Genomic DNA, 11,336 nt, shown 5'->3' with positions numbered 1-11,336 from the left:
CGGACCCGGACCCGCCGCCAGCCCATCCTCAACCACACGCGCAGGCGCAAGCGTGGAGCTCTGAAGTTCCGCCCCCGGATTTGTCCCGGGGTAACCTGGGAAATGGAGTTTACGCGCAAGGATAAAGAATACCAATTGACACGTGTCTTACTGCGGAACTGTGCCTGGGTTTGGCCAATGAGAAAGCGACTTCGTTTTCATCCGGGTTTTGGGACAGCGGCAATCATGGCGCCACCCGTGAGATACTGCATCCCCGGTAAGTGAGCGCTTCCCGTACAGAGTCCTGGATAGGGGCTGAAGCAAGAAGGCTAAACGGCCTACAGCTTCTGGGGGCCCGTGACCGATGCAGCATTTTTTCTGCAGGCGAACGTCTGTGTAACTTGGAGGAGGGCAGCCCGGGCAGCGGCACCTACACCCGCCACGGCTACATCTTTTCGTCGCTTGCCGGTTGTCTGATGAAGAGCAGCGAGAATGGCGCGGTAAAGGAAGCGGCATGCCATCTCCTCTCTGTTTTTCCCTTAGGCTGCCCTTGAGTTCCAGTCCTTAGGCATGGGCACTGCGGACGCGTCTTTAGTGTCTCAGTGGTACAATGTTGGTCTCTTAGTTTCTTCTAGCCGTATCGCCGCTGTGGTGCACTTAGCCACCACACACTAGTTGTGTTGATCTCGCTTGGTTGTGCTGCTGACCCTCGGGGAGGGAAGTTGGGACAAAAGCAGATGCGAACTCAGTATCCCATCCCAGCCCAGCCCAGCCCAGCAGTGAGTTGCATACTGTATGAATGTTGCTTACCTCTCCGACTTTATCTAGCGCCACTATCTCCACCTCACTGACGCAATCTAGTCATACTGTTTTTTCTGTTTTTAAAAGTTATAATCACAGTCTCTGCTTGCCCTTTAAAAAATTTTTATAACATACTAGCTTCTTTCAGTGTCGGTAATGCGCCAAGCTTTTTCCTGCTACAGAGCCTTTGTAACATGCCATCTATCTGGAACGCTTCTATCTTCCTAGGCCTATTTAATTCCTACCTCCTTTAGATAGCTTCTCTACTATCACCTCAGAGAAGTCCTTCTGGACCCACTAATTGAGGAAAGGAGTTTTGTGGGGTGTTTTGTTTTTGTTTGTTTTGTTAAAGACTCACAAAAAACTCTGTTCCTTTTCTTCCAAGCACTATGTCAGCATATGATGAGACACTCAGGTATATGTTTCCTACTAGACTTCTCCCCTGCTTAAATCTAAGTCCGTGAAAGCAGGCCCTACCACCATACCATCCGTATATAGCACAAGGCAGCTCCTCAATAAATGTTGAATGTGTGAGTAATACCTACCTTTCTAGTTCAGAGATAGATCCAGGATTAGCTCAGGATCATATAAGCAATATTTGAAGGAGCACAATAGAAAGAGGATTCAGAATTAGAACAGTTACGTTCTGGCTAACTTGACCTTGATTCTGCTTTGAGTAAGTAACTTAAGCTGTCTGATTCAAGGGGCTTTCTATTCAGTCATTGTTGGGAATGTTCTTAACAGTCCTGAGTTTGTTCATTTCATAGATATCACTTGAGTATTTTCATGTGTCAGGCACAGCGCTGACTTGGTTTCTGCTATCAAAGGACACAGACACAAATTGTAAACAAATAAATGCTCAAATGAGCATATGGTTACATATGTGGTGGTGCTTTGAAAGAATATTACAGGGAACCTTGAGAACATGTAACAGGCAAACCCATCCTAGTCAGCAGAAGTGACATTTAAGCTGAATCATCTAAAGAGTAGGTAAGAGTCAGGTGGGTGGAGAGAGTGCAGTTCTGGCAGAAAGAATAGGTTGAAGAGAGATCTGGAAGTGGGAAGAATTTGGTAAGTTGGGGAAACTGAAAGAAGGCCAGGAGAGCTGAAGCATTGTGAGCAACGGAGAGATTGATAAAAAATGAGGCTCAAAATATCTGTCTTATACCAACAGCCAATACCATGCTCAAAGAGAAAACTCTGCAAGTATTCACTTAAAATAGAAGAAAACAAGCATAGCCGCTATTATGTAACATTTTTGTGGAAATTTCAGCCTGTGCAATAAAATAAGAAACAGAAGGAAGCAGTATAACTTTGGAGGAAAGAGTAAAATTGTCGGCAGGGCGCAGTGGCTCACACCTGTAATCCCAGCACTTTGGGAAGCCAAGGCGGGTGGAGCACCTGAGGTCAGGAGTTCGAGACCAACCTGGCCAACATGGTGAAACCCCATCTCTACTAAAAATACAAAAAATTACCCGAGCATGGTGACAGGCTTCTGTAATCCCAGCTACTCGGGAGGCTGAGGCAGGAGAATCACTTGAACCCAGGAGGTGGAGGTTGCAGTGAACCAAGATGGCACCCTTGCACTCCATCCTAGGCAACAAGAGTGAAACTCCATCTCAAAAAAAACCAAAAAAAGTAAAATTGTCAATGATTATAGGCAATATAGTTGTATACCAAGAAATTCTGAGAGAATCACCAAAAAACTTATTAGAAGTTTAGAGATTTACTACAAAAAAAAGTAGCTGGGCATGGTGGCGGGTGCCTGTAGTCCCAGCTACTCGGGAGGCTGAGGCAGGAGAATGGCGTGAACCCGGGAGGCGGAGGTTGCAGTGAGCTGAGATCGTGCCACTGCACTCCAGTCTGGGCGACAGAGCAAGACTCCGTCTCCAACAACAAAAAAAGAAGTTTAGAGATGTATGTCTTCTAGCAGCATTCTGTAGCCTCCTGGTCCTCCTATTTCCTAAAATTTCTAAGGCCTTCTGCTCTGGGCTATAAATGAATCCATACTCCAACTCTCACCTTTATACCAAGACATTCCTATATTACTCTCAAGCCACAAATGCCTTGACCCAAGGGTTAGCCAGGACATTTCAGTTTTTTGTTGTTCCCTCTGTAGCTTCCAGTGGTGTCTGTAGTGAGAGAAACAGAGTCCCAGTTACTGCCAGATGTGGGAGCTATTGTAACCTGTAAGGTAAGTTGGTCCTGACCTCCATGCTTAGAATGCCCATTCAATACTGAAATCATGACCATGCCAGAACTGCAGTGTCCAGTATGATAGCCACAAGCTACATAAATTTATTTCTGGCAGGGCACAGTGGCTCACACTGGTAATTGTAGCACTTTAAGAGGCCGAGGCAGGAGGATTGCTTCAGCCCAGAGTTCAAGACCAGCCTGGGAAACATAGTGAAACCTCATCTCTACAAAAAGAATCAAAAATTGCCGGGCATGGTGGCTCATGCTTGTAATCCCAGCACTTTGGGAGGCCGAGGTGGGCAGATCACCTGTGGTCAGGAGTTCAAGACCAGCCTGGCCAATCATGGCCAACATGGTGAAACCCTGTCTCTACTAAAAATACAAAAATTAGCTTAGCGTGGTGGTGCATGCCTGTAATCCCAGCTACTCGGGAGGCTGAGGCAGGAGAAGTGCTTGAACCCAGGAGGCGGAGGTTGCAGTGAGCCTGCGTCACAGCAGTCCAGCCTGGGCAACAGAGTGAGACTCCGTCTCAAAAAAAAAAGAAGAAGAAGAATAAAAAATTAGCCAGTCGTGGTAGCACATGCTTGTGGTCCCAACTACTTGGGAGGCTGAAGCAGGAAGATCGCTTGGGCCCAGGGGGTTGAGGCTGCAGTGAGCCATGATCACTCCAGCTTGGGTAACAGGGCAAGACTCTGTCTCTCAAGAAAAAAATAAAATTGATTTCCTTAGTCACATTAGCCACATTTCAAGTACTCAATAGCCACTTGTGGCTAGTGGTTGCTATACTGGTCAGCACATGACTTTTCTGTCATCACAGAAAGTTTTACTGGACTGTGCTGGCTTACAGATTTCTAGGATAATAATCAAGGCAGCCAAGTTCAGGCATGCATAGTTCCTTCAGTGAGCTGATTCCCTGAATACATAGTTCTACCTGTGTCTGGGAAACAGGGATGCCAGAGGATGATTAGGAGGCCTATTTTTGAACATCTGAAGCTGAGTTCTTTTTCTGCAGAGAAGCAAAAGACTTTATTTTTTTGCCATTCCTGTTTTTTTTTTTTTTTTTTTTTTGAGACAGGGCCTTGCTCTGTCACCCAGGCTGGAGTGCAGTGGCACGATCTCGGCTCACTGCAGCCTCTGCCTCTTGGGTTCAAGCAATTCTACTGCCTCTGCCTCCCGAGTAGCTGGGATTATAGGCATGTGCTGCCACGCCTGGCTAATTTTTGTATTTTTAGTACAGATGGGGTTTTACCATGTTGGCCAGGCTGGTCCTGAACTCCTGACCTCAAGTGATGCACCCACCTCAGCCTCCCAAAGTGCTGGGATTACAGGCATGAGCCACTGTGTCCAGCCTCTTTTTTTTTTTTTTTTTAATTGTTAGCCATCTATACTTTAAAAAGTCTATACCTCTCTGAAGGGCAAGTTGTGAAAAGATTTAAAAAAAAAAAAAAAAAAAAAAACCCAGCCGGGTGCAGTGGCTTACACCTGTAATCCCAGCACTTTGGGAGGCTGAAGCAGGCAAATCACCTGAGATCAGGAGTTCGAGACCAGCCTGACCAACATGGAGAAACCCTGTCTCTACTAGAAATACAAAATTAGCTGGGCATGGTGGTGCATGCCTGTAATCCCAGCTATTCAGGAGGCTAAGGCAGGAGAATTATTTGAACCCAGGAGGCGGAGGTTGCGGTGAGCCAAGATCGCGCCATTGCACTCCAGCCTGGGCAACAAGAGTGAAACTCCGTCTCAAAAAAAAAAAAAAAAAAAACCCATACCATCTTTGTTTCCCATAGTAACTCTACCAGGTGGCCAAAGTGGCTCTTATTCCTCTTTACATGTGTCACTTACGCAGAGAGAAGTAGGAGTTAACTTGTCTTAAATTCTCTACTTAGTAGGGTTGCTTGCACTGAAGTCCTAGTAATCCCCAGTTTATTGCTGCTTCCTTGAGCTGACAACTGCTTATACTCTGATGCTGATCTTTTCTCTATTCCGCAGGTCTCTAGCATCAATTCACGCTTTGCCAAAGTACACATCCTGTATGTGGGGTCCATGCCACTTAAGAACTCTTTTCGAGGAACTATCCGGTAAGAAGTATCCTTTTCACATATACCTTAGCAACTGGAATAAGATTAGGATAGACTAGGACACCAGAATTTTGAGCAACAGTTACAATTCCTATTTTTCTCTTGCCCATTTTTCTTTCTTCTTTGTGCTTTGATTCTCCCCTAGTAGTATCCAAAAAATACATGGATGATCTAGGACAAAAGGAAAATATTAATGAGAGGGTTTAAAAGTAAAGCAAAGGCTGGGCGCGGTGGCTCACGCCTGTTATCCTAGCACTTTGAGAAGCTGAGGCGGGTGGATCTCTTGAGATCAAGAGTTTGAGACCAGCCTAGCCAACATGGTGAAACCCCATCTCTGTAAAAAATACAAAAATTAGCCAGGCACAGTGGCTCACACCTGTAATCCTAGCACTTTGGGAGGCTGAGGTGGGTGGATCACAAAGTCAGGGGTTTGAGACCAGCCTGGCCAGTGTGGTGAAACCCTGTCTCTACTAAAAATACAAAAACTAGCCGGACATGTTGGCGTGTGCCTGTAATCCCAGCTGCTCAGGAGGCTGAAGCCAAAGAATCGCTTGAACCCAGGAGGCAGAGGTTGCAGTGAGCCAAGATTGCGCCACTGCACTCCAGCCTGGGGGACAGAGCGAGACTCCGTCTTTAAAAAAAAAAAAAAAATTAGCTGGGCATGGTGGTGCGTGCCTGTAGTCCCAGCTACTTGTGGAGCTGAAGCAGGAAGATCACTTGAGCCTAGGAGGCAGAGGTTGCAGTGAGCTGAGATTGCACCACTGCACTCTAGCCTGGGCGACAGAGTGAGACCCTGTCTCAAAAAACAAATAAATAAATAAAAGGTAAAGCAAAAAGAATTGAGTGAAGCTGAAGTTTAGCAGTGTCAGGATGACTCAAACCAAAGTAGAAGGCAGGCTGGGCGTGGTGGCTCATGCCTGTAATCCCAGCACTTTGGGAGGCCGAGGCAGGCAGATCACCTGAGGTCGGGAGTTCGAGACCAGCCTGACCAACATGGAGAAACACCATCTCTACTAAAAATACAAAATTAGCCAGGCGTGGTGGCACATGCCTATAATCCCAGCTACTAGGGAGGCTGAGGCAGGAGAATCACTTGAACCTGGGAGGCGGAGGTTGCGGTGAGCCAAGATCGTGCCATTGTACTCCAGCCTGGGCAACAAGAGTGAAACTCCGTCTCAAAAAAAAAAAAAAAAGTAGAAGGCATTTTAGGAAGCACTTTAAAATTTAATATAGATTGAACTCAGAGGTTATAAAACATTGAAAAGATTTGTGGGTGAGATGGTGATTTCGTGTGGCTTCCTTGAGAAAGGACAAACATTTCTTGCCAGGCAGATAATCTAACTTTTGAGGCCCTTTCCAGCCTCAGGATTTGATGTGGTTCTGTAGTGCAGCAGTCCCCAACCTTTTTGGCACCAGGGACCAGTTTCTTGGAAGACAGTTTTTCCACAGACCATGGAGGGGGTGGTTGCAGAATGATTCAAGTGCATTACATTTATGGTGCACTTTATTTCTGTTATTATTACACTGTAATATATAATGAAATAATTATACAACTCACCATAATATAGAATCAGCGGGAGCCCTGAGTTTGTTTCCCTGCAATTCGATGGTCCCATCTGGGGGTGATGGGAGACAGTGACAGATCATCAGGCATTAGATTCTCATAAGGAGTGGGCAACCTAGCTCCCTCATATGTGCAGTTCACAATAGGGTTCATACTTCTATGAGAATCTAATGCCCACTTCGATCTGACAGGAGGCGGAGCTCAGGCAGTAATGTATGCGATTGGGGAGCAGCTGTAAATACAGATGAAGCTTGCCTGCCACTCACTTCCTTCTATGCAGCCCGGTTCCTCACAGGCCACCAGAAGTTGGGGGCCCTTGCTATAGTGCTTCTGTTCAAGCCCTGAGGCAACGAAACTCCTTATCCTTTCTTGCCAAATCCGATCTGCCTTTATCTAATCAGAGGTATTGATACTGCTGCTCCATGTGGTCTGAGGATGCTTCTCCACCCTGCTCCTCTGGGTAGCAGCTGTGTCCCATTTACAACTTGTTCTGTCTGTTCTTGTAGCTCTTTATTTACTAGGAATCTACAGAATAATTCTTTCTCACAGGCTGGGCAAGGTGACTCATGCCTGTAATCCCAGCACTTTGGGAAGCTGAGGCGGGTGGATCACCTGAGGTCAGGAGTTCAAGACCAGCCTGGCCAACATGGTGAAACCCCATCTCTACTAAAAATACAAAAAACTAACTGGGCATGGCGGACGTGCCTGTAATTCCAGCTGCTTGAGAGGCTGAGGCACGAGAATTGCTTGAACCCAGGAGGCAGAGGTTGCAGTGAGCAAAATTGCACCACTGTACTCCAGCCTGAGTGACAGAGGGAGACTCTGTCTCAAAAAAAAAAAAAAAAAAAAAAAAAAAATTCTTTCTCACAGGTAATTAATCTTTCTGTTAATTCTTTTTTTATAGCAAGGAAGATGTCCGAGCAACTGAAAAAGACAAGGTTGTTGGTTGGTTCTTTTTTTTTAATGACTTTACGTATCTCAATCCCTTAAAAGTATTATCTCAGGCCAGGCATGGTCGCACACACCCGTAATCCCAGTACTTTGGGAGGCTGAGGCGGGAGGATCACTTGAGTCCAGGACTTCAAGACCAGCCCTGGCAACATAGCGAGACCCTGTCTCTACGAAAATTTTAAAAATTCAAAAATTGGCCGGGCATGGTGGCTTATGCCTGTAGTCCCAGCTGCTTGAGAGGATGTGGCTGGAGGATTGCTTGAGCCCAGGAGTTTGAGGTTAAGTGGTGGCACGCACCTGTAGTCCTAGCTACTTGGGAGGCTGAGGCAGGAGGATCCCTTGGTCCAGCAGTCCAAGGCTGCAGTGAGCTACCATTGCATCACTGCACTCCAGCCTGGGTGACACAGTGGGATCCCACCTCTTAAAAAAAAAGAAAAAAGGGCCGGGTGCAGTGGATCACACCTGTAATCCCAGCTCTTTAGGAGGCCAAGGTGGGCGGATCACAAGGTCAGGAGTTCAAGACCAGCCTGACCAACATGGTGAAACCCTGTCTCTACTAAAAATACAAAAACTAACCAGTGTCGTGCCACGCACCTATAATCCCAGCTACTCAGGAGGCTGAGGCAGGAGAATCGCTTGAACCCGGGAGGCAGAGGTTGCAGTGAGCCGAGATCGCACCACTGCACTCCAGTGTGGGCGACAGAGCGAGACTGCATCTCAAAAAAAAAAAATTTTCATTTGTATGATAATACTGTAGAAGCAATTAAAAGTTCTTGACTTGACATGAGTAATGATGATTTCTACCCTCCAGGATTAGAAAGTAGATTGGCTTTACCAGAAGCGTTCACAGTTTCATATAGACCCAGTCTAGAGCTTTCACTTAACATTCCTGTTCTTTCTTTACAGGTTGAAATTTATAAGAGTTTCCGCCCAGGTGACATTGTCTTGGCCAAAGTGGTATCCTTTATTCCCAGCAGACTTCTGGTCCTTTGTCAAAAGAAGAGAAGGAGGCCGGGTGTGGTGGCTCATGCCTGTAATCCCAGCACTTTCGGAGGCCAGGGCGGGTGGATCACCTGAGGTCAGGAGTTCGAGACCAGCCTGGCCAACATGGTGAAACCCTGTCTCTACTAAAAATACAAAAATTAGCTGGGCGTGGTGGCACATGCCTGTAATCCCAGCTATTCGGGAAGCTGAGGCAGGAGAACCGCTTGAACCCGTGAGGCAGAGGTTGTGAACTGAGATCATGCCACCGCACTCCAGCCTGGTTAACGGAGCAAGACTCCATCTCAAAAAAAAAAAAAAAAAAAAAAGGTAGAAAAACAACTCTGGTGGCTAAGGTGGGGGAAGACTTCTAACTCCTCATTTTCCTTCACCGGTGTTATGTGACTAGATCTCCTTAGGTGATGCACAGTCCAACTACCTGCTAACCACCGCCGAGAACGAGCTGGGAGTGGTGGTAGCCCACAGTGAGTCAGGTGAGATGGCCTTGTTTCCACATCCTTACTTTCCCTGGATCTATGGTTTGGGATCAATCCATTGTTTTTCCTGGTTTCCCTTATCTGGGAAGCAGTATGGCTATAGATATTTCCTTCTGAGATTAGAATGATTATTTTTTTCTTTTTTGCTTGGTGCTGGTGGTGGTGGTTGTTTGAGACAGGGTCTCACTCTGTCGAGGAGGCTGGAGTGCAGTGGTGCCATCTCCACTCACCACAGCCTCCACCTCCTTGGTTCAAGCAATTCTTGTCACCCAAGTAGCTGGGATTACAGACACACGCCACCACACCTAGCTAATTTTTGTATTTTTAGTAGAGACAGGGTTTCGCCATGTTGGCCAGGCTGGTCTCAAACTCCTGGCCTCAAATGATCTGCCCGCCTTGGCCTCCCAAAGTGCTGGGATTATAGGTGTGAGCCACCACGCCCAGCCTGATTCTCCTTATATAAATCCAAGGAAACGGGACTCACTTCATAAGTCAGTAGAATGAACAAAGTTTTTTCTTTATGAGTTGAGGTTCAGTAGGAAGCTTGGTGGCACTTCAGCTTCATACCCAGCATAAAAGAGGAGTCGCAGGCAAATCTTTGGGGTCTGGGCTCCACTACCAGCTTTTCCCTTCCAGGTATCCAGATGGTTCCCATCAGCTGGTGTGAGATGCAGTGCCCTAAGACCCACACTAAAGAATTCCGGAAAGTAGCCCGAGTACAACCCGAATTCTTGCAGACCTAAGAAGCGACTTTTTACCCTATGGAAGGGGGTAAGCTGTTCCTGAGTATAACACCAAGATGCTGCTGTCTTTATTCAAACACCTGGCGTCGGCCAACAGCCACTTCCAGAAAAATCTTCCAGTTTACGCTGTAGATGGAACATGTTTCTGTGAACCTATCAGTGGATTTCATTCTCTTGAGTAATAAATCTTATCTTTTCAAGGCACCAGCAAACAAAACTGTGATATTGGAAATAGCCTATCCCTCCTGACAGTCCTTATAAATACATATTTTTTGCTATGATAAAACTTTTTTACTAAAAGGATGTTATAGAGTCTGTTGTCTTAAGCAGAGAAAGACATCTAAATGGTGTCAGGACATTTCAGTACTTCTGCTTATTGAGTACTTACTGTGCTAGGCACTGAGTCAAGTGCTTTACATACGTCCCCTTCATTTAGGTACATTGTGGTTTAATGAAAATTTGAGGACACGTGGTGATACAGATAGCATGTGAGGCAGGCATGGTGGCTCATGTTTGTAAATCCCAGCACTTTGGGAGGCCGAGTTGGGTTGAAGTCAGGAGTTTGAGACCAGCCTGGCCAACATGGTGAAACCCCATCTCTACTAAAAATACAAAAATTAGCCGGGCGTGGTGGCGCACGCCTGTAATCCCAACTACTCAGGAAGCTGAGGCAGGAAGATCGCTTGAACCCTGGAGGCAGAGGTTGTAGTGAACCGAGATTGCACCACTGCACTCCAGCCTGGACAACAGAGCGAGACTCTGTCTCAAAATAAATAAATAAATAACATGTCTAAAAGTATTTGATACACATCACTGATATAGTGGGTACTCCAGGAAATGTTAAATCTGAATTGAAAAGTGGGACAGAGTACTGTCATATGAGGTGGCCAGGAAAGGATTAGTGACGTGAGATCAAAATAAATTAAAGAACATAAAAGTAAGTGAAGATATTCAAGGCAGAGAGACAAGCCCAGGCTAAATGCAGAAGCAGAAATGAAGGCATAAGTTTGGGGATGAGGAAGGGATGAGAGTTAAGCATGGAGAGGTTGCCGACGAAATGTGAGTCTGAGATGTCACTTCTTGAGATATTATTCAGGAAGCCTGTCTTTTCAGTATTTAGTGACCGTGCGTAATGTGAGCTTTAGAATCAGCCCACCTTAGTTTCTATCCTCTACTTCCTAACCTTGAATATTAGGGTTTCTATAATTGAAAATTTTAGAGATTGAGATCATTGTAGATCCACATCCAGGTTTTTGTTTTTATTCTTGTTTTTTTTTTTGAGACACAGTCTCGCTGTCACCTAGGCTGGAGTGCAGTGGCGCGATCTCAACTCACTGCAGCCTCCACCTTCCCAGTAGCTGGGACTACAGGCATGCGCCACCATGCCCAGCTAACCTTTGGTAGAGATGAGGTTTCACCATGTCGGCCAGGCTGGTCTTGAACTCCTGACCTCAGGTGATCCGCCTGCCTTGGCCTCCCAAAGTGCTGGCCTCCCAAAGTGCTGGGCTTATAGGCATCAGCCACCATGCCTGGCCTTGGGTTTTTT

At 46.2% G+C, this 11,336-nt stretch overlaps 1 protein-coding gene across 4 annotated transcripts; it reads left to right on the top strand.

The window, feature by feature from the left end:
* The first annotated feature begins 102 nt into the window (after positions 1 to 102).
* Positions 103 to 10,093, top strand: EXOSC1 (exosome component 1). Of its 4 annotated transcripts, XM_034931242.3 has the most exons (8): positions 103 to 256; positions 364 to 479; positions 2,900 to 2,974; positions 4,966 to 5,054; positions 7,523 to 7,556; positions 8,476 to 8,526; positions 8,960 to 9,044; positions 9,684 to 10,093. In XM_034931242.3, exons 1-8 carry the CDS (start codon positions 103 to 105, stop codon positions 9,788 to 9,790), a joined length of 711 nt encoding a protein of 236 aa, XP_034787133.2. In that variant the 3' UTR covers positions 9,791 to 10,093. The 4 variants fall into 4 exon arrangements, with proteins under 4 accessions (XP_034787133.2, XP_034787134.2, XP_034787135.1 ...); XM_034931243.3 differs by lacking the exon at positions 2,900 to 2,974; XM_034931244.3 differs by lacking the exon at positions 2,900 to 2,974 and having other exon boundaries at positions 232 to 256; positions 7,523 to 7,563.
* Positions 10,094 to 11,336: the final 1,243 nt, after the last annotated feature.

This window comes from Pan paniscus, chromosome 8 (assembly GCF_029289425.2).
Source record: "Pan paniscus chromosome 8, NHGRI_mPanPan1-v2.0_pri, whole genome shotgun sequence".
In the NCBI taxonomy this organism is placed as follows: domain Eukaryota; kingdom Metazoa; phylum Chordata; class Mammalia; order Primates; family Hominidae; genus Pan; species Pan paniscus.
This window is presented reverse-complemented; position numbering and strand designations above follow the sequence as displayed.

Bases quoted from the DNA above. Each gene is read 5' to 3' on its own strand.
- EXOSC1 (XM_034931242.3), top strand. From the start codon at position 103: ATGGAGTTTACGCGCAAGGATAAAGAATACCAATTGACACGTGTCTTA. The intron at 257-363 runs GTAAGTGAGCGC...TTTTTTCTGCAG, and splicing joins CGTGAGATACTGCATCCCCG to GCGAACGTCTGTGTAACTTG. The intron at 9,045-9,683 runs GTGAGATGGCCT...TTTCCCTTCCAG, and splicing joins GGTAGCCCACAGTGAGTCAG to GTATCCAGATGGTTCCCATC.